Source organism: Apus apus, chromosome 14 (assembly GCF_020740795.1).
Source record: "Apus apus isolate bApuApu2 chromosome 14, bApuApu2.pri.cur, whole genome shotgun sequence".
In the NCBI taxonomy this organism is placed as follows: Eukaryota; Metazoa; Chordata; class Aves; order Apodiformes; family Apodidae; genus Apus; species Apus apus.
In genome coordinates, this window is record NC_067295.1 from 15,639,898 (window position 1) to 15,664,721 (window position 24,824).

The 24,824-nt window shown below is 55.9% G+C and overlaps 1 protein-coding gene across 1 annotated transcript in view; it reads right to left on the reverse strand.

Annotated features, from left to right (window-relative positions):
- Positions 1–515: 515 nt before the first annotated feature.
- PPL (periplakin) overlaps positions 516–24,824 on the reverse strand; it is a 29,312-nt gene continuing 5,003 nt past the window's right edge. The window contains exons 2-22 of the mRNA XM_051631880.1: positions 19,373–19,472; positions 18,756–18,910; positions 17,614–17,734; positions 16,583–16,708; positions 16,174–16,215; positions 15,886–16,047; positions 15,405–15,512; positions 14,811–14,906; positions 13,682–13,804; positions 12,682–12,828; positions 11,760–11,911; positions 11,146–11,243; positions 10,746–10,903; positions 8,987–9,165; positions 8,755–8,893; positions 7,753–7,946; positions 7,246–7,396; positions 6,868–6,951; positions 5,841–5,957; positions 5,118–5,210; positions 516–4,112 (exon numbers count right to left, since the gene is read on the reverse strand). Coding sequence (XP_051487840.1) covers positions 1,428–4,112; positions 5,118–5,210; positions 5,841–5,957; positions 6,868–6,951; positions 7,246–7,396; positions 7,753–7,946; positions 8,755–8,893; positions 8,987–9,165; positions 10,746–10,903; positions 11,146–11,243; positions 11,760–11,911; positions 12,682–12,828; positions 13,682–13,804; positions 14,811–14,906; positions 15,405–15,512; positions 15,886–16,047; positions 16,174–16,215; positions 16,583–16,708; positions 17,614–17,734; positions 18,756–18,910; positions 19,373–19,472 — 5,230 coding nt within the window. The 3' untranslated portion in view covers positions 516–1,427. The remainder of the gene's footprint in view (positions 4,113–5,117; positions 5,211–5,840; positions 5,958–6,867; positions 6,952–7,245; positions 7,397–7,752; positions 7,947–8,754; positions 8,894–8,986; positions 9,166–10,745; positions 10,904–11,145; positions 11,244–11,759; positions 11,912–12,681; positions 12,829–13,681; positions 13,805–14,810; positions 14,907–15,404; positions 15,513–15,885; positions 16,048–16,173; positions 16,216–16,582; positions 16,709–17,613; positions 17,735–18,755; positions 18,911–19,372; positions 19,473–24,824) is intronic.

A 24,824-nucleotide genomic window follows, 5' to 3' on the forward strand; every position in this document is an offset into this window, starting at 1 on the left:
GGCAGCTCTGTAGCCACTGGGGTGGCAGAGCTGCACGTGCTCATTCAAGCTCGTGCTTGAACTTGACATCTGCTGGGAAAGAACACGTGGGGTTCAGACCCTGGAGCAAGGGTGGGATCCTGTGGGATCATTCCCAAAGGTGAAATACTGGCATTAATCCCCAAAGCCAGGATGGATGAGCTGCTTTTGGTGAAACAGAGGTTACTGGGGTTAGGCTTTTAGCTGAAATTTGGGAAGAAGGAGGTGAATATTGATGTGGAAGCCCTCGTGCCATCCCAGCATCATTCCCTGTTCTCCTGCAGTCCTGTTTGTTAGTGCAGATCAGTCCCATCTCGTGCTGCTAACTGAGTCCCAGTTAGAGTCCCAGCTCTAACACTGCTCCAGCCATTTCCCTCTTGGAAAAGAGTCAACAGGTAAAATAATCAGTCTTCTTTTTTTAACTTAAGCCCCAAAATGGCCCCTTTCTGTGAAGCCAAAGACGAAGAGACAGCCATAATGAACAGAGCAAACCCAACTTCTGACTGGAACCACTGCAATTTTATTTTGTACTATAAATAGAATTCCCCTCTATTTCCCATTCCCTTACACAAGTAAATGAAACATGTAGCTGCATGTAACTCCATCCAGTAAAATACCAGCAGGAATGGCTTTGAGCCACGAGGTGAGCTAACTGTTTAGAAGGCACTCTACGTGTGGTTACAGTCGCATGCTTTACACTACCCTCTTGTGTTTGGCACTACTGCCACCTCTTCACGTCCTTCTTGGTGACCTCTGTGGTGTCTGGATGATCCTCCTGGATCTACAGCTGATGCCATCAAGTTACATCTGCTTCCCTCTTCCCCAGCAGCACAGGCACAGAGGTGAACAAAATGATGGTGGTTGGGTGTTCCTGCTGAACTGAGAGGTACAGCACAGCTTTGATTTCACAGAGCTGGTTTTGTCAGGATGATCCCATCATTTAGTCAGTTGTCCACGACGAAAGTGTCTGGCTTACCAACATGCAGCTGACCTAACCAGCTCCTCCTGGTCACCTGGGAGTCATCTTGACCTTCAGTGTCTCTAATGACCACCACATACAGCTTCTTACGCGACTGCGTGAGTATATGTTGAGGAAGCTGCAGGTTCTGAGTCTTTGGACTTCAGGTACTTCACTGTCCTGAGGCTTTTTGTCTTGGTTTTTGTTAGGTTGAGTGATTAGGGATGAAGAGGAGGGGGGGAGGAGGTTTTGCCATCGTCCTGACAACTGTGTTTTCCACTTCTGGTGGTGCTTCTCTGCAGTGTGTGGCAGCAAGCAGCGTGGCTCCCTAGCACGGCTGGGGCAGAGGCTCGAGCGGTTTGGAAGAGGCAGAGGAGGGTGAGGATTTGCAGTGATCCAGTGGTCCTAAGGAGTGGTGCAGCTCTGGCTTGCTGCTCTTCAGAGAACCTTGCTAAAGGTGAGGGACAGCTGTGTGATTACTGCCAGACACCAGGACTGCCAGCTCCTGGATGGACATCTCCTTGTTGAGGTAACTGTTGTACTGAGCCATGGTTAGCCTGCCGCTCTTCAAGGCGTCCTCGATTGAGAACTCTCTACCAGACTTCCTGTCCAGGATCACGGAGGATTCCCCGTTGGGACCCTTTATTGAGATCTCCTCCCAGTCACATTCCTGGCTCTTCAGCTTGACAAACAGGCTCCACTCGATGAGGCCAAACACATGAGCTTCCTCTGGAGACATTTCTTTGCCCGTGTCGGGGTCAATGACCACGATGGAGCGCCTCAGGTGGTTCTCTCTCTGTTCCCTCTTGATGGCCACCGTCTTGAGGCGATTCTGGAGCTGCTCGATCTCCGCATCTTTTTCTCTGGATAACTGCTTCAGATCATCTAACTCTCTTTCCAAAGCTTGGAATCTGGAGTCCAGGTTTATTCCACTGTCCATGTGGGTCATGTTTCTCAAATCCCGGGCTTCTGTTGCGGTGAGTTCGATCTCTGATTGCAGTCTCCTTGTTTCCATCAGCAGGTTCTGTTTCTCAAGGTGCAGTTTGTGGTTTTCCTCCCTCAGTAAGTCGAGCTCCTTGGATGACTTGGAGTTGTTGAATTCCACCTCGGACAGCTTGGTTTCCAGGCGGTTGATATCTGCATCTAGCTCCCTCTTACGCCTACTTTCTTCCTCCAGATTGCTCTTCAGCTTTTGAATCTCATACTCAGTGTCTCCTTTGTCCACTTGGACGCTCTCTGAAAAGACCACTTTCTCTTTGACCTCCATTTTCTCCAAAGAATGGAGCTTCTTCCTCAGGGCTTCTAGTTCAGTTTGCAGGAATTGTCTCCGGTGCTTCTCTTCTTCCAGCTCCAGCTTGAGGAGGGAGTGCTCCTTCTCTTGCTGGGGATCTTGCTGAAGGATCACTTTCTGTTTCACAGTCACTCGTTCTGTTGTCTCCCTCTCCTGTTCTTCCAACTCGTTCAACCTAATCTTCAGCCTCTGCACCTCCAGCTCAGCCTCTCTGCGGGCCTGTCTCTCCTTCTCAAGTTCTTCCAGCTGACGCTCCAGCTCAGACCTCCTCCTCTGCAGCTTGCGGAGCTCTTCACGGAGGCCATCAATTTGCTTCAGCTCGCTCTCAATGCTCTGAGAGAAAGAGCTGACTTCAGCTTTCAAGGCAGGATCTTGCTCATACTTCACTACTTCTTGTTGGACCACTTTCTCCTTCACCTGGGAAAGCTCTTCCTCCTTCTGTCTTACTTTTTCCTCTTGGAGTAGCCGCTCCCTCTCCAGGTCAATGTGTTTCATCTGTTCATCTGCTAGCTGCACTCTCAGTGACTCCACCTCCTCTCTAGTCTTGGGGTCCTCCCGAAACTGCAGAATTTCTTGAACAACTTCCTTGGTATGCACTTGGGGTTTGGTATCTTTCAAAGCTTGGATCTCTTGTTTCAGCTGGTAGATCTCAAGGTCGGCTCTTTCAATCACTCCTGTCCTCTCTATGATTTCCTCCCGGAGCCGCTGCAGCTCCTTTTCAGTTTCTGGATCATTCTTGTACTTAATGACCTCCTTAATGACTTCTTTGACTTCTACCAGTGGCCCTCTGTTCCTCAGAGCAGCCAGCTCATTCTGGCAGCTCTTCAGCTGTTCATCACCACCTCGGTATCTCCTCTCCTGCTCTACCAGCTCCAAACGAAGGTTGGCAACTTCATTCTCAGCCTTGGGGTCTGGGCGCACAATCTCACGCACTTTCTCCTGGACGACCACCTTGGCGTTCTCCTCCTCCAGCAGCTGGATCTTCCTGAGCAGCTCAGCCTTTTCCCTCTCGTTGGAACGACCCTTGGACTTCTCATCTTCGTACTGCCGCCGGAGCTCATTCACCTCCCTCTCGATGGCGAGGTCTTTCTCCACCTTCAGCACCTCCTTGACGGTGATTTTGCCCTCGGCAATGGCCCGTTCCTTCTCAAGACGTTTGAGCTTGTCCTGGAGGAAGCTGAGCTCCTCCTCGTGCTTCTGCCGAAGGGCACTCTCCCTCTGCTTGTTCTCCTGCAACATCCGGAATTCCATCTCCAGCTGGGGGTCGTTCTGCAGCTTCAGCACCTCCTTCTCCGTCACCTTCTCCTGCTCTTTGTTCTTCTCGCTGGACAGCACGGCAATTTGTTGGCGTAACAGGACGACTTCGTTCTCTCTGGTTCCTTCCTGCCTCCTGAGCTCCTCCAGTTCTTCTTTGAGCTTCAGGATTTCATCAGCTTGGGCCTTGTCCTGTTCGATGCGCAGGACCTCCTTCACTACGTACTCCTGCCCTCCTTCCCTCTTCTCGTGCTCCAGAACACGCAGCCTGATCTTGAGGGCCTCCAGCTCATCCTGGAGCACCTGGTTCTTGCGCTGCTCCTCTGCGAGGCTTTGCTGCAGTTTGTGGAAGCTCTCCTCCAGCTGAGGGTCAGGCACTTTCTTCAGCAGCTCCTTCTTGATGACAGTTTCTTGGGGCTTCTGGTTTTGCAGGTGGACAATGTTGTTCTGAATGGCTTTGATCTCTGCTTCAAGCTGTTGCCGACGCTGAGTCTCATCCTCAAGCTCTTTCTTCAACCTCCAGACTTCTTCTACGGGCCTTAAAGGCTTTTTGGTCTGGAGAAAGTCTTGTGTCACTTGAACCTCTGGTTGCTGTTGTTGAAAAAAGAATGTGTAGTCAAGAAAACCCCAAATAATCACACTTCAGGTGTTTACTTTCAATGCCCCGTGTGACAAAGCTACAGAAGGTTGTTGAGTTTGGTTAAGCTAATTGTGGACACTAGTTGTGGCCTGGGTTTGGCAAAAGAAGGGTTAAAAATGATGTGGAGCTTGCAAGGGTGTGTGGGAGATGGGGCTGGGAAACACCAAGGAGTTGTCTGATTTAAGTGTCTGCTGATGAATGGTTTTGGAGGCCTGAAACACCAGCTGGGTTTGTTTCCAGTTGAACGTGTCATGGCAAAGGCGCACGTGTGTGTCACCGTGTTGGTGGCCACGTGTCCCTGCAGCCCAGAGAGCCAACCATGTCCTGCTGCATCTCCAGCAGCGTGGCCGGCAGGGGCAGGGAGGGGATTGTCCTCTACTCTGCTCTCGTGAGGCTCCACCTGGAGAGCTGTGTTCAGTTCTGGAGCCTCCAACATAAGAAGGACGTGGAGCTCCTGGAGCAAGTCCAGGGGAGGCCACAAAGATGCTTAGAGGGTTGGAGCAGCTCTGCTCTGGAGACAGGCTGGGAGAGTTGGGGTGTTCAGCCTGGAGAAGAGAAAGCTCCAGGGAGACCTTAGAGCACCTTCCAGTGCCTGAAGGGGCTCCAGGAAAGCTGGGGAGGGGCTTGGGACAAGGGCAGGGAGGGAGAGGACAAGGGGGATGGATTAAAACTGGCAGAGGGGAGATTGAGGTTGGACATGAGGAGGGAATTCTTGGCTGTGAGGGTGGTGAGACCCTGGAACAGGTTGCCCAGGGAAGCTGTGGCTGCCCCATCCCTGGCAGTGTTGAAGGGCAGGTTGGATGGGGCTTGGAGCAACCTGGGCTGGTGGGAGGTGTCCCTGCCCATGCAGGGGATTGGATCTAGATGATCCTTAAGGTCCCTTCTAACCCAAACCATTCCATGATTATTTCCACGATGCTCCCCGCAGTGTCACGTTGCTCCTGGTGGTCACTTACCTGCCGCAGGAGGCTCTGAGCAAACTCCAGGTTCTGCAGCCTCTGTTTGTTCACAGCACTCACTTCGGTGAACTTGGCTGCCAGAGCAGCTTCCTGCAGAACAAAAATGCCTTGAGAAGAGGTGGTGGAACCAGGGGTGGCTTGGTCAAGACTTGCTGAATAGAAATAACAGACCCGAAGAAGGTAACCTGGGATGCTCTTCTCAAAACCTACAGGGGTGACCTGCCAAGCTTTGGGGGAGGAAGTGATTCTCATGCACACACAGTCATGGTCATACCATGGGTTTCCTACTCCAGATATGCAGCTGAGGAGGAACCAGGTGGACATTTCTGGCTGCCCTGGCCAGCAGGATGAACTTGAGGTACTGCAGAAATAAGCAGTTTGTGGCCTGCTCTCTCTCTGAGGTTTTCTATCTAGCACGTGGTCTTCTTCTCACTCTCTATTTGAAAGTCTGGAGAGGGGAAAAACTTGCAGGTTTTTGGCCTTTCTCCCCTTGTTTCCCCTCCTTTCAGAAAGTGCTACATCCAGGGGTTTTCCCCCTCTCATCCTGACCAGCCCAACCCAAAAATATTGATGGGTTAAGAATGATGAAAAATCCTTTCCTCCCCTGCTGTCCCCTCTGGGACCGAAGTCACCAACAGTAAATGTCACTGTCTGTAAAATTCCCATTGGTCCCAGAAGCTGTCCCCTGCTGTAGCTTGCTGTGGGCCACCCCTTCTTTACCTCCTCTTTGACCTTCATAGCTGGAGACTGGAGCCTGGGCTTCTTGCTCGTGTACCCGTTGCGGCCGTTCTCCAGGTCCAGGATGGACCGTAGCTTCTCAGCTTCCAACTCATAGTCCTGTGGGAAGAAGTTTCCAGGAGGAAAGTGAGATGACTGGGTCCCCTTCATGCACATGGTCCCTCCTAAATCCTGGCTTTTTGATGATTTCTTCTCTTGACCTGTGTTTTGGGTGAGTTGCTGAGGTTGGTGGGACCTGGAGCACTGTTGGCAGGACCTCCCAGCAGGTTCTGAGTTGTGTACTGCCCTCTGACCATTAATGGCACAGCTGGAGGTGTGTGCTGGCCATGCTAGAGGCCACATAATGTCTCCACCAGAGCAGATAGAATCTGGTTTTAGCTCATCAGTTGGCTGAGCAAGGGCACTAGGCTTTCTTTAGGTGGCTTCTTGTAGAATGTAGGTGATTCTGTTCCTCTGGTGAGACCTCACCTACAGTGCTGCATCCAGCTCTGAAGCCTTCAGCACAGCAAAGACATGGACCTGTTGGAGCTGGTCCAGAGAAGGTCCTAAGAATGATCTAAGGGCTGCAGCACCTCTCCTGTGAGGACAGGCAGAGAGAGTTAGGTTGTTCAGCCTGGAGAAGAGAGGGTTCCAGGGAGACCTTGTTGCAGCCTTCAATACTTAAAGGAGCCTATAAGAAAGGTGGGGACAGATTTTAGCAGGGCCTGTAGTGACAGGACAACGGGTGATGGTTTCAAATGAGAAGAGACAACATTCAAAAGAGATACAAGAATGAAATGTTCTGTGCTGAGGGTGGTGAGACACTGGCCCAGGCTGCCCAGAGAGGTGGTACATGCCCCATCCCTGGAAACATTCAAGGCCAGTTGGATGGGGCTCTGGGCAACCTGATCTAGTTGAAGATGTCCCTGCAGACTACAAGGTGGTTGGACTAGATTACCTTGAAAGACCCCTTCAAACCCAAACTGTTCTGTGTTTGAAGTTCTCCCCCCAGCAGAACTGCAGTCCTTACCTTCACAGCCTGCTGGTACTGCTGAGCTGTGGCCGAGACCTTCTGCACCTCCTGTTCCTTGCTTGCAATGTCACCGAGGAGCACCTGGCAGGCACGGAGATACATGGCAGAGGGAACACAAACCCTAGCACATCCTTCAGCCTTTTGGAAGGGTGCCATTAAAATTACAACACCAAGAATTACAACCTCCTCGAGCTGCCCTGCTGCGTGTAAACGAGGCACAGGCTGGACAATTTACAGAGTGAAAATAAAACGAGCTCATCAATATTTCTATTTTTCTACTCTATGTTCTTGGAGCTACCCAAGTTCCATTCCTTATCTTTCGGTGGTGTTCTTTCTCCCCTCCCTGTGGAGCACAGGATGCCCTCAGAGAATTACCAGTTGGTTCTTCAGCTTCGTTTCCACCTGCTGGATGTTGTCAGTCTCCTGGGGCTCGTAGTTGGGGATGTTGCAGAGGAACTGGTTGACTTTGTCGTAGTTGGTGCGGTAGTTGGAGTAGGCACTTCCTGCTTTCTGCAGGGTCTGTGTTCTGGGGGGGGGGAAATCAGCTCAGTTTCAGTACTGTCACATCCCTCTTGTCTTCTGCAAACACTTCTTAACCCATACCCTCTTCTCCTGCTCCCTAGAGACACAGTTGAGCCAGAGTTGTTCTCTTGCCCAAGTCCCCATCTCTGTTGCAAGAGCCCTTAATCCTACAGGCTGCCCAGATCTACCCAGCCAGTCCGTGCCAGGAGCCTCTCTCTCTTCCTCCTTACACCTCCCTGGAAGCCCTTTTGCAGCTCCTCATTCCCATGAGGATATTATGCCTCTTCTAGGTTCCGTTCCAGCTTCATTCCGGCTCTCCAGGCTGGTCCAGTCCTAGCTAGATCCCACCCTCTGTCTTACCTGTGGTCAATTTGCTTGCTGAGGTTGTTGAAGCGCTGGTTGAGTTTGTAGAGCTCTGCTTCCTGCCTTTCAATGTCAGGACAGTGCTCCTGGAACTTGCTGGCCAGGGCACTGGAGCATGTCTTGGTCCTTTGCAGGTTCTGCTCTGCTTCATTGAGCAGGAACCTCTTGGACTGGAGCTCGGTGCCCATGGCCTGTGGAAAAAAAAAAAAAAAGCAGGAGAGGGGGATTTATCCAGAGTTGCCCACATGCCAGGTTTTGGTCACTGAGCTCCATCAACTCCAGCAGTTGCACTGGAGCTGCTGAGGATGCCAAGGACCTGCAGTAGGGCTGCAAGTTGTGGAGAAAAACAAGGAAGAGGCTTGCATGGCAAGCAGAGCCATCTGCCAGACCTGAGGAAACGACCTCCTGTTCCCCTCTCCACCAGGTGACCTTTGAAAGCAAGTATCCAAAGTGCAAAGCATTCAGTGCTCCTCTCGTGAGCCTTAGGTCCTGCTCTGCCAGTGCAACAGCTCCAGAAGGAGCTGTGAAGGCTTCTGCTGCTCTGAACTTGGGGACTTGGTGGAAGAGCTGGAGAAGGATGTGAAATCCTGGCCTAGCCAGTCCTTGGCCTTTCTCTAGCAGAAGCATCCCCCCTTTTGATCAGTAGCTTTTCCTAGTGACAGCTGTTCTCAGAGCCTTGCTTGGTCCATCTCTTTCAAGTCTCAGGCCTCTGCCTTGCTTTTCTCAGACCATTTTCTCCTTCACTTCTCCATTTGTCCTTTCATCCCATCTCAGGTATTCAACTGGCAGTTGACTTCTGGTTGGGGAATGGGAATGGTTTGTGTTTTTAAAGTTGGTGGAGATCACTGCAGTTAGAGTGAGGTTCTCCAGCAGCCATCCCTCTGCCAACTGCTTCAAGCTTGGGAGTTGAGCTGTGGTGCCCCCAACTTTTGGAAAGCAGTTCTCTATGGGAAGCATGTCAACGGGGGGAAAAAAAACCTGGCTGAAGACAAGACTCACCAGCAGCTCTTCTCTCTTACGATCCACCACCCGCAGATCCTCTGGGACCGTGTCATCTGTGACCAGTTTGTTCTCATAGGTAGACAGCAGGTCTCGGCCTTGTTGGAGGCTCCTCTCGAGGTGTGTGGCCACCTCAACTCTGTATGGACACAAGAGGAAAGGTGTTGGAGCATGCCTGCCCCTATCTCCTGCAGGATCCTACGTCAGGCTCACGATTTAAGCCATGACTTACTTCTCCTGGGCCGCGCTGAGCAGCTGGACCACGCGGTCATACTTCTTGTTGGTGTTCTCCACCTTGTTCTTCACCAAGGTGGCACTGCCAGTGTTTGGCACGGACTCGATGAAGACTTCACACTCCTGGATCTTCCTCATTTTCTCAGGTTCAATGCGACGGACCTCGTTGGTGATGTTCTGCAGTAGGAATAAAGCCTTCCTAGCAACTTACATCAGCTTGTCACTTACCAGCAACTTACAGCAACTTGTAACTTTATAGTAACTTGTATTAGGAATAGTGTGGCCAGCAGGAGCAGGGCAGGGATGGTTCCCCTGGGCTGGGCACTGGTGAACTGCACCTCAAATCCTGGGGTCAGGTCTGGGCCCCTCAGGACAAGAAGGACATGGAGGGGCTGGAGCGTGTCCAGGGAAGGGCAAGGGAGCTGGGGAAGGGGCTGGAACACAAGTCTGAGCAGGAGCAGCTGAGGGAGCTGGGGGTGTCCAGCCTGGAGACAAGGAGGCTGAGGGGAGACCTGCTGGCTCTGCAGCTGCCTGAGAGGAGGTTGGAGCCAGGGGGATTGGTCTCTGCTCCCCAGGAACAAGTGACGGGACCAGAGAAACCGGCCTCAAGTTGTGCCAGGGGAGGTTGAGATGGGATCTTGGGAACAATTCCTTCCTGGAAAGGGTTGTCAGGCCCTGCCCCAGGCTGCCCAGGGCAGGGGGGGAGTCCCCATCCCTGGAGGGGTTTCAAAATCCTGTAGACGTGGTGCTGAGGGACATGGGTTAGCACTGGACTGGGTAGAGTTGGGTTAATGGTTGGACTTGATCTCCAAGGTCTTTTCCAACCATGACAACTCCATCATTCTGTAATTAACTAGGACCTTGTGGCTACAAAAAAACCTGCCCCTGGGCTGTCCAGTGTGAGAAGGGAGGTCAGGACTGAGGACTTGCCTTTGATGGCAGGTGCCTTTCAGCCCAGTAGGGGACAAAAGGATTATTTTCTGTTGACTTCCTGTTGATTTGTGTCTCTTCTGGAGCAGGCTTTAAAACCCTTAGCAAGAAAACTGCCTGGGGAGTGGTTCCCACCAGCTCTAGCTCTGCCAGAAACGTGTTGGACTCATCTGGACCATTGGGCTCTGCAGCCTGATGGAAACGTTCCTGCCTGGACCTCAAAGTGCTGCAGGCAGTTGGAGCAATTTGCTTTCACTTGTGGTAGCACTTGGATTTTGACACAGCCTTTGGCAGGTGATGTAACCAGGATCTGAACTTCCTCCTAAACCAAGGGAGGTTTGTGGCACAGAGCCTGGCTTAATTAGGGGTCTGAAGGAGAGGAAAGGAGCAGGATGCCAGCACCACAGCCTGGTAGAGCAGGTCCACAAGGACATACAGTGCCCTGGACTGTAAGTGTTTTCCTGTTCCTTTCTGAGCTGCTGCTGGTGGTGACAAAGTTAATGTCCCTGCTGTGCTCAAAGAGAGGAGAAGGATCAAAACATGAGGAAGAGATGAGAGCCCTCACAGCCCACGTTCTACAGCCATCACCTCCTTCCCCTTCAGCCTTCCTGTGACTGAGCTGGGCCAGGGGCAGGGCAAAGCTTTGTGGCTTCTGCAGCTGCTCCACGGGCTGCTCCCCAGCTCCAGCAGAAGAAGCTGGAAGTATCACTCCAAGCCTGCATCCTCCTGGGCTCAGGGAGGAGGGCTTACAGTGAGGACCACCCTGGAGCCTCCCTGGGAGCACCATCCCTGTCCAGCACTGCCTGTGGGCTCCCCCAGCTCCCTACCTTCAGGTCCTTGGAGCGCTCGGTGCTGTCCTGCACGGCCCGGCTCTGCTCCAGAGGTGGCCGCAGGTTTGCAGTAATTGCCTTCTCCTGCTTGTCCAGGTCACTGTTCACCTTCTCCAGCCCTGCCAGAAGCTGGCGCCCCCGAACTGATGCAGCATCTGGATGAAGAGGAGGGACCAGTTTAAAGCTGCCTGGAAGCTGTACCCGGGCTCCATCCCCCCAGTGCCTGCAGAACCCACCATCCCCTGAGCCCTGTGGTCTCCAAGACCCTTAGGAGATGGGAAGCTCTGGGTGACATCCCCCCAAAAAGGTGGGCCACCACCCCTCAGCAGAAGGCTGCAGCAGCCTTTCTGTCCCCAGGAAGGGCCCACCCCCCCAAGCTGCCCTTGCAGAGCCACACCTCCAATGCTGTCTGCCTTCAGCCCCTCGTAGCGCTGCTGCAGGATGTTCTTGCAGTTCCCTGTCTTCTCCTTCACCCCCACGTAGCGATCAGCAATTCTGCAAAACAGGGCAGCAGGTCAGGGCCAGGCCCTCAGCCTCCCTCCATCACCCATCCTGGCGCTGCTCTGGGAAGGAGGTGCAGCTCTGGAGGGACTGATGGGACCTAGCAAGTGGGGCAGAGGCACCTTCATTCACCCCATGTTGGGGAAGGGGTAGAGCAGTGTGGTCACCAGAGGGGTGAGAGCAGGGGAGAGGCAGCAAAGGCAGGTACCTGCCTGCTGAGGGGCAGCTCCCCCTGCCATGGTGGTCCCCCAGAGGAGGGGGGGGGCCTGCATGGCTCTGAGCTGGCCCCATTTTTCTAGGTGGGATCCTGTGTGCCAGCAGGAGACTGCAGGAATTCCTGCTGGAGGAAGCCTGAGGCTTCAAGCAGGCACGGTTTCTCTGTGGGGATCGGGGCAGGAGCCCCTCATCAGCCCAGCTGGGGGGGCTGCAGCACTGGTGGGGTGGCCTGGGACGAGGGCAAGGCCCTGGGGCAGTGGGAGGGGCTGGCAGGGCAGGCTGGGGGGCACATACTGGTCTGCCAGTGCTATTGCTTCTGGGTCAGGTGGGGGGATCATGAAGCAGACCCCCGGGGCGCTGATCTTGTCTCCTGAGCCGTCTGCCACTTCCCAAACGTCTCCTCTGTTGTTCTGCAGGGTGTAGTGAGCTCCTCGGCTGATCTGGCCCTGGGGGGGGGGGGGACAGGAACCGGTCACAGCAGCAGCTCAGGAACCACCCGCCCTGCTCCAGGTCACAGCCCCCCGGGGTGGGGGGGACCGGCACTAACCCCCATCCCTTCCCTCGGCCCCTCTCGCCTTCCCAAGTGTCCCCGAGTTGCCAAAACCTCCCGTGGCTGCTCCTGCCCCCCCGGAGGAGCCTCCCCGTGCAGCAATCCCCACTCGGGCAGAGATGAGAAGGCGTTTCCAGGGCTGCGTCCCGGCTCCCTCCCGTTGGGAGCTGCAGGCAGCTGAGCCAGCTGGAGCTGCTGGCTCCTCTCCAGGCTCCCTCACTCCAGGGCTGCCCGGTGGCCCATCCCCTTGGGTGAACTACTCCTGATGGTGGGGACGGGGGGATGCGCCCACCGGGACCGTGCTGGGGACGGTGTGTGTGTGTGTGGGGAGTTGCTTTGAAACACACCTGGGTGGTTTTGCCTGGACGTTTTCCCCCGTCCCAGCGCAGGGAGCGTGGGAAGGTGGCAGGGCTGGGCTGTCCCAACCTCTGCCATAAACCACCCGGCAGGGCTGCGCTTCCCTCAGCCTCCTGCTGAGCTGCAGAACCTGCTTCCCCGCCGGGACCAGCACCCCCGGGTCCCCGCTGCCGGGGACATCGCCGCTCGGGCACCGGCCAAAACCCTCCCCTTCCCCAGGTGTCTTTTGCATCCCCGGAGCCCCCCCCGAGGAGCCAGTCCCCACGCCCCCCAGCGCCTCCCCCTCCTGCTGGGCTGCGGGGGTGTTACCTGCTCGCCTTCATACTCGCACAGAGCCTCCACGGGCACGGGCTGCAGCAGAACCTCCCGGCGGTACCGCAGGGGCAGGACCTGCTGGCTGCGCTCCTGCAGGGACCTCACCACCGCCTCGTACTTGTGCAAGGCCTTCTCCTGGTCCTGGCACAGGGGGAAGGACCAAAACCCGGTAAGGAAACGTGGGAAGAACAAGCTCCTGGGCTCTGCCAGCTGGGGAGGAGCTCATGCCAACGCTGCCAGGGCAGGCTGTGGCCTCGGTGTTGCTTATACGAATGAAAACAGCTCCTGGGTCCTGCTCTGCAGCTGGTGTGTCCCTGCACGAGGTGTCCCTGTGCTTCCCTTCCTGCTTCTGCAGCCAGGTCGAGGACTGGGACTGTGCCCTGGCACTACCCCCTGGGCAGTACCAGCCATTCCCTGCTCCACAGCCACCTGGGGCTGCTGGAAGCCCCAGGCATTAGCTCTAATCAGAGCCCCATGACCAGGCTCTCCAGCAGATGCTCTGCTTGCAGCCGTGTTGGGTGGGATGGAGCAGGCAGGAGGAGTGGGACAGCTCTCAGGAAGAGCTGTCAGCTGTCCCAGGACACGTGCCTGGCCTGGGCCTGCTGCAGCATGCTGGGCTGGGGCTGGGCCCATGGCTGGGCTCAGCACAGCCCTGCCCAAGTGGGTGATCTCCCAGCCCGGCTCTCACAGCACAGCCAGTTCCACAACCTCCTCTGGCAGCAGGTCTAATTATGCTCCTGCCCTTAATGAGCACTAACTCAATGAAAGAACAAATAAAAACCAGCCCAGTGAGCAATTATGTTGCTATGGGGGAGGCAATCTCTAGCCAGAGGGGAAGGAAGAGTCGAGTGAAGGGGCGGGTAAAGGGAGGCAGCAGCATGGTCCTGAAAGCTGGGTTAGATGCCTGCTCCAGCAGGGATGTCCCTCCTTTGGTGTCAAGGACACTGGCACCTGCTGCTGCCTCCCCTTTGGTCCTGCCTGCGCTGATACTCACATCCAGCTCCCGGAGCAGAGACTCAAGCTGGTATCTGTCCTTGAACTCTGGGCTGTATTTTTGATCCAGGTCCGTATCCACCTTCTTCAAGAGCTCCTGGGCATCCTTAGCATCTTTCTGAAACTGTAGAAAGGCAAAGTCTCTAGTGAGAGAGGGCTCTGCTGAAACGTGGAGCAGACCCACCCCAGCACATTGGTCTTCACCAAAGCAAGGACAGCCACCAGGAGCTATGATGGGCAGCTGAACACTCAGAAGTCCTTGGAGAAAGGTGAGGAATCACCATTTCCCATGTTTGGGACAGCAGAGCTAGGGGAAGGACAACCAAGGACAATTTACTCAATGGTCTTTTCTTGCAGAGTTGTTAAATTCCACCTTTCCCAGCCCTCAATTTTGGTTCACTGGGACAAGAACAGGATGGTGCCTGGTATCTCCTTCACCAGTGCCAAGGAGCAGTGCAAGGAGCCAAGCTCTTCCACACACAAACCACCCCCTGGGGCAGTTATTCTGGCAGGTGCCCACACAAGGCACTGCCTGGGCTGGGCACCAGCCTTCAGCTTTGGCAACAGATTCATCACATCTTCAACACGCCCCGGCTGTGGGAAAGGAATCCAGGTGGACCTGCTCCTCAGCAGAGCCTCCCTGGCTGCTGGATGCCATTTATCCAGCAGACATCTGTCTGCCCAGCTCAGCTGGGGCGTTGAGCCCTGGTGCTGGGCTCCCCGGGGGGACAACTCTGCTTTCTGCAGGTGGAATTACCCCACTTGGACCTGTTCTGCTTCCAAGAGGAGCTTGCAAATCCTCCCCGAGCCTTGTTTTGGGGGTGAGGTACCTCCATGAGGTATCTCAGCTGTCCTGTGGATGGGGATGCCAACACCAGGCTGTGGCTCCTGGACCCTGTGTTGGAGCTTTCTGCAAGTCATGCTTTGGCCAAGCAATGACTGTTTGGTGCTTGAGCACTTATGACTTGTGTTACCAGCTCAGAGTGGTCCTCTGAGCCTTAAAGCCCCCATAAAGGGCTACATCTTTTCTACCCTGTTTCCAGAGCTGCAGGAGCTTGTATGTTCGCTGGGGTCTCCTGCAACCCAGCACCTACTCTGTGTGCTGGGCAGTGCCCCTGGGGGTCTGGTACCTTGTGGAAGTCCTCCATGAACTTCAGGTGGCTCTCCTCACAGATCAGCAGGTTGAGATACTCCTTCCAGTCGGCGTGCACCGCCTCGATGTGGGCCTACAACACAGGGGGGTGGGAGGTGGACCTTGGCAGGACACCCTGTGCTAGGGGTGCCCACCACAAAGGACCCTTCTCCTTCTTGAGCAAACGGCTCCATGTTCTGCCTCTGAAGCCACCCAGATGCTCAGGTCACAGCTGGGATGGGGACACCAAAGCTGGGAGCGTGGGGATGGGCACAGGGAGGTGGCAGATCCTGTGGCCTTATGTCCCTCTTCCCATCAAAGGTGGCATTTGCCACCAGAATTTAGCCTTTGCAGGCAGGCACAGGGCAATCACTGCAGGAATGAGGAAGGAGGGAAGAGCTCCTTAAGTTTATCTCAGCTCCTCCAATGGTATTTACACACTTGCTGGTGAAGGAGAACTTTTCCCATTTGGCATCCCGGGAAGTAAAGTCACGAGCTGTGTTGGCACCAGGTCCCATGCTGGAGGGGGGCTGGGTGAGTCACCTGAGCACCAGGGCAGGTGAGGAAGCTGGAGCCCACCCCTGAAGCTCACCTCGATGGCATTCTTCCCAGGGTGGTTCTGGGCGAGCAGCTGATCCCCATCTGCATGGAGCTTGTTGATGGCCTCCTCCTTCTCCTCCAGCTTCCGGTGGATGAAATTCTAGATGGAGAGAGGCAAGATATTGATCCTCATGCAAAGAGAGACTGGCTGTGTCCTGGGACTGAGCTACTCTGAAAGGGTCCACAAGACCAGAGGTGCTGCAGCTTTTGCAGATGTTGCTGCAGATGTGACTCTTGCCAAGGGAGAGGAGAACAAGGAAGCCACCAAGCTTCCTCCTGCCATTTCCTTTGGCAGCAGGGAAGGATTCACATCCTCCTCCTGCTACCACCTGTGCACCTGAAAGTGCTTCATGATGGAAACTGAGGCACGGGGAAGGGAACATTTTCTGCTCCAGACCAACCCCCAGCAGGCTCCCCTGGCTCTGTGCCCACCTCCCTCACTGCAAACCCCCCAGCCAGGCTGGGACACAGACCTCGTACTGGCGGCGCCGGCTGGGATAGTCCAGGTTGTGGTCGCTCCAGTCGTAGTGGGTCCTGTCCTTGGCCTGCTGATCCAGCCAGTAGAGCTTGTTGGTGCAGCGCTGCATGTAGTCCTGCAGGGAGTTCAGATCCTGCTGCCGTTGCTGGGAACTGGCCTGGAAGGGTCAGAGGGGAGAGCTCAGCCCAAGCCTCCTCCCCACGGGTCCCCTGGGGGTGCTTGGCCACCCTGGTAAGGGACCCCTGCCAAGGGCTCTGCCCCCGGCATCTCAGGGGTCTCTTACCAGCAGCTTCTGGTACTTGGCTTGGAATTCGTTCATGAATTCCTGGTGAGAGAGGAGAAGGCAAGAGTTAGGAACGTGGCTCTGGAGGGTTGGGGGCTGGTTGGGGGCTGGATGAGGGAGGGGACATGGGGGTGTGAGATTTGCCTTGTTGGAAAGTGAGAGCTGGTGTCTGATGCTCAGCTCTGAGACCAGGTATGGATCTGGGCAACCACCCAGGCTGGTCCAGGCTGTAGGAGCTTGGATGGTGGGGATGCCCTCACCTGGCTTGGGATAGGGCTGACCTGCTGTGGGATCTGCTGTAGGGGATCCTGCTTTAGCGGGGGGGCTGGACTAGGTGGTCTTCAGAGGTCCCTTCCAACCCTGACCACTCTGTGACTGTGACAGCAGGGAGGGGGGCAGGAGAGCTGACCTTGTTGCCTTCCTTGATGATGTGTGGGCCGATGGCCATGACCTCATTGTGGAAGATGTTGTGCTCTTCTACTTGGCTGTTGACCAGTGGCAGGTCGGTCCCGAAGCCCTTGCTGCTCAGTGCATCCTGTGGTCCATGAGAGGGGAGGTTAACGATGGGGGAATGGGATGAACTGGGAAACTTCTCTTGGAGGTGGGAATGGAGCTGGGCTTGGACAGGCTCCAGCACTGGAAGCTTGTGGGTGCCCAGGAGCCTCGTGGGTTAAGGTTGGCTGTGCTGGATGGTGGCCACGGGAAGGCCAGTTTGGGGGTTTTAACTCTATTCTGGCTGGAAGAGCCCAGTGCTGGGGTAAAATGAAGAGGAAGGGTCCCAGAGTAGAGCCTGAGGCAGGACATGACTGGGAATGCCAAGACAAAGGCCCAGTGGGAGAGGCTGAGGCTGTTTCAGCCTTGGCAAGAGAAGTCCTTTTGAGGGGACCCAACAGCATCCTTCTCATGACTATGGGGAACTTGTTGAGTAAACAGAGCTGGGCTCTGCAGGGTGGTGTGTGGTGAAGAGATGACAGGCTTGATGGAAACAGGGGGAGCACAGATGGGGTATGAGGAGAAGCTTTTCCACTCTGAGGACACTGGGGTGTTGGAGCACATTGCCTGGAGAAGGAGCGTGGTCTCCATCCTTGGATGGAAAAGGGCAGAGGTTTCCCTGAGCCCACCCAAGAGGTCAGTGGGCTGAGCCTTAGGAGCCCCATGTCCTGAAGGCCAGGCTGGTGTGTGCTCCTCCAGGACCCCCTGGTGCTCTGGAGCTTTTCCCCTCTCAGCCTGGCTGCTGCCAGTGGTGCCGCTTCCAGCACCAACTCCTCATCCCACCACCCTCCCCTGCCACCCAGCTCCCCACCTCCTTCCCCTGCCTCTGCTGCTCCCAGGCTCCAGCAGCCAAAAAGGCTTCCAGGAGCCACGGGGAGATGCACGAGGTCCTGCCTGTTCCCACTGGTGCTGCTGGCCAGGCAGTGGCACCGCTGGTCCCCTCCATACCTGTTTCTCCTCGATCTCTGTTGACCAGTTGACCTGGGGCTCAGCGTGCTGCAGGGGGAAGCTGTAGATCTGTTGGTGTTTCACACGTAAGTTGGCCACTCGTTCCTTCAGCTGCCGGATGCTGCAGGAAGGGGAAGAGGAGGGTGGGATGCAGGACGTGGACATGGACCCGCATTGGCATAGGTGTCTGCAGCTGATCCCCTCCCAGCCCCCCTAAGGAGGGAGACTGTCCTTCAGGGACCTCGGCCAGGCCAGTGCTGCCAGGCAGGCTGGCAGCAAACATGTTGTGCAATGGGCTTGTGGAGGGAGAGGGCAAAGGTTCCCATGTGGATCACATCCACCAGCTCAGGGCAGACTGGTGCTGGGGGAGAGTGTGGCCTGTTCGGTTGTGAGCAGATATTATACAGTCATGGAATGGGTTGGGTTGGAAGGGACCTTAAGAATCATCTATTCCCAACCCCCCTGCATGGGCAGGGACACCTCCCACCAGCCCAGGCTGCTCCAAGCCCCATCCAACCTGCCTTTCAACACTGCCAGGGATGGGGCAGCCACAGCTTCCCTGGGCAACCTGGGCCAGGGTCTCACCACCCTCAGAGTGAAGAATTTCTTCCTCGTATCTCATCTCAATCTTCCCTCTAATAATCTTAAAACTGTTCCCCCTCATCCTCTCCCTCCCTGCCCTTGTCCCAAGCCCTTCCCCAGCTTTCCTGGAGCCCCTTCAGGCACTGGAAGGTGCTCTGAGGTCTCCCTGGAGCCTTCTCTTCTCCAGGCTGAACCCCCCAACTCTCCCAGCCTGGCTCCAGAGCAGAGCTGCTCCAGCCCTCGGATCATCCTTGTGGCCTCCTATGGACTCACTCCAAATCTTTCTGTGTTGAGGACCCCAGAACTGGACCCAGCACCGCAGGGGGGTGTCCCCAGAGTGGTGCACCCCATGGTGCCCTGTGCAGAGCTGCCATTGCCTGGTGTGCCCCTGTCCTCACTCTAGGTCAGCCCAAGGCTGGCTGGGGCTTGTGCACCTCGCTGTGAGCTGGGCTGTGGAGCCCGTGCTGCCTCCTCCAGCTGTGGGCAAGAGCTGAGCCCCTTGAGAAGTGTCCTCCACCCTGCAGGGCTTTGGGGACAAGCTCCCCACTTCTGCTACTCACTCTTCTGCAATCATGTCCCCCTGGGGGTGCTTCATGTGCCGGGCGACGGCTGCGTCCCCATCCAGCACGTAGAGCAGCTTCTCGGACTCGCTGAGTTTCTGAGCTGTCAGGTCCTTGTACTGTGCCAGCTGGCAGGCCTTGATCTTGTGCAGGTCCTGGGGAGGAAGGGGCACCAGGGGACCATCAGTGGCACCTGGGAGGGCTGGGCCAGCTGCTCCTGTCCCTCCGGGCAGGCTGTCCAACCAGGGAAGTGTTTTGGTTTCTCCCCGGGTGTCTGAGCCCCGAGGGAGGGTTGTGGCTGGGGGGCTGTTGTCTTGGGGTGCATCCTTGGGAAGGGGAGGGTGCTTCAGGCCCCTCTTCCTCTGTCCCACCTGCCTGTTGGGATACACACCTAGGTATGCAGATCCCTGCCCTGGGCAGGGAAGGATCTGGGGGCCCCGTTACACCCTCCCACCTTCTCCCCACGGCCCAGGGGAACCCACACATCTCTCCGTTAGGGATCAGCACGGGGCAGGGTGACCACGAAGACCTGCCCGAGGAGAGGACAAGAGGCCAGTGGAGCGGGGCTGGGGTGGCAGGAGGAGCAGCCCGGGCCGGTGGGGCCGCTGCTCTCTTACATTCTGCATTCGGGAATCGGTCTCCACGATGTTTTTCTCCACCTGGTCGGCATTTTTCTGCAGGCGTTCGATGAGCTCGGTCAGCTCTTTGCTGGAGATACTGGGGAGAAAAAAAGAAGAGGGGCAGAGCCGTCACCCCACCAACCCCATCACCGCCCTCCGGAGCTGCCCGGGGGGTCGGGGTCCCCGGGGTGGGGGGAGCGGGGCCAGCCCCGCCTGCCCGGCTGCAGCTGCGCCTGAGTCACCGCTGCCTCTTCCAACGCTTTTCCAAAACACTGGGCTGAGCTTGCCAGGAGGGGGTTGGGGATTCGGTGGCTCCCGTGCCGGAGACCAGCCTGAACCTCCCTTGGCTCCGCAGCCAGAAGGAAAAGTGCCCTTTGCGGGGGGGGACAAGGAGCCGCCGGGAACACCCGGACCCCGGGCACCAAGGCGAGTGGTTCCCCTGGGGCTGCTGCCCCTGCCCTGGGCTGTCCCCCCCGCCTTGGGGCACAGCCTGGGCTGGGAACCCCTGCTCTGCCTCCTCCGGGTCGGGGCTTTCTTTTGCCCTGCAAGGAGTTAACAATTGAAAGCAAAAAAAAAAACCCCAGGGACGGGAGAGCTCCCGTCGCATCTCCCTCCTGGTGCTTTTGCTCAGCGCTGGGTTGTTTTTTTGCTCCCAGGGGGATGTGGGTCCCAAGCAGCCGGGCTGGCAGGGTCAGCCCAAAATATTCCCAGCCACGGCTGAGCTAGAGCAGAGGCAGAACAACCCGTGATGCAGCTTTTGCCTCGCTGGGCTTATTTTAAACATTTCATCTTCTCGCTGTCACTTGGGCTGCAAGGAGAGGCTGCAACGTGCCAGGGCTGGCTCGGGAGGAGCCCTGTGCCAGGCAGTGCCCACAGCCCCCCTGCTGCAGCTCTGCAGGCCGAGAAGAGCAGGGTGTGCACCCCAAAATCCTTGCAGCAAGGAGGGGGGTCGCGGTGGGAAGGCTGGTGGCAAGGCTGGGGGGGTCGTGGTGGCCGAGGAAGCGGCAAGACCCGGGGCTCCTTTGGGCTTAAACCAAGGGTTGGATCACTCCAATCCCAGCCGTTGAGTGGGGATAATGAGTCTTAATGGCCTCGTTATTGCGGTGGTAGAATGAATCTTTATATGGCGCTGGGTGGTGTTAATTGCTTGGGGTAGATCCCAAGAGATGTTGAGTGTCTCCTGCGAAGGCTGACAGGGCTGGCTGGGGAAGAGCAGAGCTGGCTGGTGGAGCAGCAGGACCCCAACCCTGCTTGCTCCCGGTGTGGGGCAGGGCTCCTGGTGTGGGGCAGGGCTCCTGCCCCCCCAGCTGGACACAGCCTCATCCAGCAGCCCCAGCAGCCCAGCTCCAAGGGGTCCTGCAGCAACAAGGTCCATCACGGGGCACGGTTTGACCACATGAGCTTTTCCAGGCCAGCACAGGACACGATCTCCTGCCCTCCACAGCACGGTGGGCCAAAGCTGAGGCTGGACATGGCCTGTCAGCCTCTTCCAGGGCTTTGTGGTGGCTTCCCTGGACATATACTCAGCTACCAGCAAGTAAGAGCAGCGGGTGGCCTCATCCCTCCTGTGCATCCTGGGGACAGCACACAGCTCCAGCAGGGACAGCTCAGGTCACTGCCTTTCCAGTGTGGGCACAGGAGGGGACAAAGCTTGACCAGCCTCCTTCTTGGCACTGGTGCTGAGCTCTGGGCCATGTTCCTGCCTGCCACGTGTGCTCGTGCTCTCAGTGCAGCAGAACAAAGCGAAACCCAGCTCTGGGCTTGTTCCTCCCCACCTCAAACCCTGCCCCAGGCTGCAGGAGCCTCGTAGCATCTGAGAGCTCCACAAAAGTTCATGTTTCCTGGGAAGTTCTGGAGTGGGCAGGATTGACACTGATTTATTGTTTTCTTTTCTTTTTATAGAAGCTGCATCATCAGGATGGTACTCAGCGAGGCTGGTGGTTTGTGTCCATCACTGCAGCTGCTGCCTGGCACCTCCTGAGGAGCAGAGGGGTTGCCATCATCATGGTCCATTCACATCCACAGGAAGGAACCAAGAGGACATTTCTGAGCAGAGGAGCAACCCAAGGAGCGTTGTGAGTCGTGGTGCAATCATTGCAAGGGTGAGTCTTGTTGTCTGGTCAACAATCTCAGCAGGAGGGTGCACTGGGAGTGGCTGGATCCTGCTGCAGTGGTAGAAGCAGCTCTTCCAGATCCACTTCAGAGTTTCTCCTGATCCACATCATCCCATGTAAACCAGGGAAAGTGCCCCATGAAATTGGTGGAGAGAAATGGATTTGAAGCTGGGACACTTATGTGTCTTCAAATTATGGTTGCCCAGACCTGGCTCCATCTCCTGCATCCTGGGAGAGCCTGTAGCCACCAAGGAGCTTCCTCATCTCTCCCTGATGGATTGGAGGTCATCTGGGCTTTGAGGGTGGGAGAGGCTGATGATCCAGGGGGATGCTCTGCTGCAGTAGCTGGGAGCTGAACCAGCCCTGAGTGGTCTGTCAGCTCATCTCTGCATTCCCTACCTTGGTCTTGGTGTTTCCTAGCAAGCCCAGGGATGAAGCTGAAGGGTTTCAGTGGATCTAGAGTATAGACAGAAAAAAAACATCCCAAAAAGCAGACGAGGTCTGAGGCTTTTCTAGGTCTGGTTTTTGATTGAAGTTTCTAAATTGGTTTGGGTTTTTTTGGACTGCCCAGGGAAGTGGTGGAGTCACCATCCCTGGGGGTGTTTAAGGAAAGGCTGGATGTGGCACTTAGTGCCACAGTCCAGCCAATGTGGTGGTGTTGGTCATAGGCTGGACTTGATGATCTCAGAGGTCCTTTCCAGCCTCAATAACTCTGTGAAACTGTGTGGGAAATAAAATTAATTGGAGCTGAGTGGCCAGGCTGTGTTTCAGCCACGGCTTCCTGACCTGCTGCTGCTGCTGCTCTGGTCTGAGCTGGAGACTCTGCCCAGCCTCTGTGCTCACTTGGCACCAGCAAAACTGCTCCTGGCTGCTGGGAATGGGAGAGTGCAGCACCCTGGCCTTGACCCTCTCACTGAGGTGCCACCTCTGCTGGGAGCATCCTCTGTGGCTTGAGCTGCTGCTGCTGGGACAGCTGGGCTGGTTGGGGATGGTTCAGCTGGTCATCCAGAAACTGCTGCTTGGCTGGGCAGTATCTGTGTGACCAGGGGAGGGGAAACTCAGGGCTTGCTTGGAGCAAGCAGGGACATGCTCGGGTGCTACGTGGGCATGGCCCTGCTGCTCAGCCTGGCTCTCCTGACCTAGCCAAGAAGAGCTCTTTGGTGTCTCCTCCTCTGGTTTATGTGAGAGCTACCAGCAGAGCTGGTGATGTCACCTGCTGAGCTTTTGGTCCAGGGAAATCTAATAAAAACCTCCCAAGGGTGGTGGAACTCCAAACAGCCACCACAGCGTGGGAGAAGCTGCTTCTCCACACCCCATCTTGTGCTGAACATGGACTGAGAGCAGGAGGGGGGGGTGTGCCCAGGGCACCCCCAGGGCTGCTTCAAATGCTGAATTAGTGAGTGTGCAGAAATAAAAACAGAGCTGAGGAGATCTTAGAGAACAAGGTGAAGTTCATGAAGGACAAGGAGCTACTGCAGAGAGTCCAGCCCAGGGCCACAGAGATGCTGAGGGGCTGGAGCATCTGCCTGGGAGGAAAGGCTGGGAGAGCTGGGGCTGCTCAGCTGGAGAGAAGGAGGCTGAGGGGGGATCTCCTCAGTGCTGGGCAGTATCTACAGGGGGTGGCAGGAGGGGGGACCAGACTCTTCCCAGGGTGTCCAGGGACAGGACAAGGGGCCATGGGCACAAGCTGGAGCACAGGAGGGTCAAGCTGAACATGAGGAAGAACTTCTTTCCTGTGAGGGTGGCAGAGCCCTGGGACAGGCTGCCCAGAGAGGCTGTGGAGGCTCCTTCTCTGGAGACATCCCAAACCCAGCTGGAGGTGTTCCTGTGGGATCTGCTGCAGGTGACCCTGCTCTGGCAGGGGGTTGGGCTGGGTGATCTCCAGAGCTCCCTTCTAACCCTGGTAACTCTGTGACTTAATCAGCCAACTTGGACATTGCTGATACGAGAAGATCAGCCCTGTTAATAATCTGCTTCCCCCCGTGGTTGGGTCTAAAACACAAGGACGTGCATGGTCCCCGTGGATGTCAAGCCAGGAGGGATCAGCTGGGAATGCTGAAGCCTGCCTGAAATCTCCCTGCCAAGGGGATGGAGGAGGTTGGCTCCCTCGTGCCCTTCATCTGCCAAGAGGAGGAAGATGCAGGAGAAGCACGAGTTGATGGGTGAAGTGGTGAGGAATCCTTGGCCAGCCTGGGAAAGGTGTGAGGGTGGGATTTACAGGAGATGCCCCTTTCAGGAAGCTGCCAGGAAGAGCCATGGGAGCATCTGGGCTTCAGAGCTGCTGGCAGGGTAAGGCAAAGGGCTGCTGGGGCCAAAAAAATCAGGCTGGAGGGGATGGATGGGATGTAGAGTGGTGCTGGGGAGGGAGGAGGGCAGGATTTGGCCACCACCCAGCTGGGAAGGGCAGGGACTGAGCAGAAGCAGGAGCAAAGGTGCCCAGGGCACGGCCCCACGAGGCTCTGGCAGAGGGAAGGGAAATGCAAAACTTTGCTGCTGAAATAGATAAGTCTTTGTTTGAAAGATGAAAACAACAGGGGAGGGGGGAAACAAAAAAAAAAAGAGCCTGGAAAAATTGGCTTTGCCAGTTCTGGAGAACTTTTAACATTTTCTGGGCAGGAAGGGAACAATTCTGACACTGATGAGAAGCTGGGGGGAAGGACCTGGGATTACTCCCCTGAGGAACAGGAGGGGGTTTTTTGGGGGGTTTCTCCCAGCTGGGGAGCCAGGAGGAGGCAGCTGCTCTGGGTCAGGCTTCACTTCATCCCTGGGCCACAACTCTGTCCTCAGGTGATGTTCTGCTGCTTTGAGTTGTGAGGTTTTTCTTTGGGTTTGGGGCTTGGTTTTAGTGTTGCTTTTTTGGGGTGGTGTTGGTGTTTTTTTCAAGAGAGGTTCTCAGAAAGCAGATGTGATGATGGTGGTTGTTGTGATAATGGAAACTTTGCTGCTAAAAGCTGGATTGTTTTCTCTCTGTTGCCATTTTTTCCCCCCTTTCCCAGTAGATTATCTTCACTGATAGGAGCACTTTTTGGAGCACACTTCCCTGAGGCTGGCATCTCTGGAATGTTGGCAGGTTCTCCCCCCCTGGCTTTGCACTTGCTGGCAGGTGATAGGAAATCCCTTTGATTTCTCTGTCTCCTTTTTTCCCAAACAAGGAAGTTGTTTCCCTAGTCCCTCCAAGTGGGGATGTTCAAATATCTCCTGGAGTTTTGACAGCTCCAGCTGCCTGTGATCCCTGGGAAAGCTCCTGCTGGGAGTTTGTCCTGTGCATCAGGTATTGCTGGGAAGGTTAATGGGAAGGGCTGTGTCCTGCTCCTTCTCCCACCTCAGAGATGCTG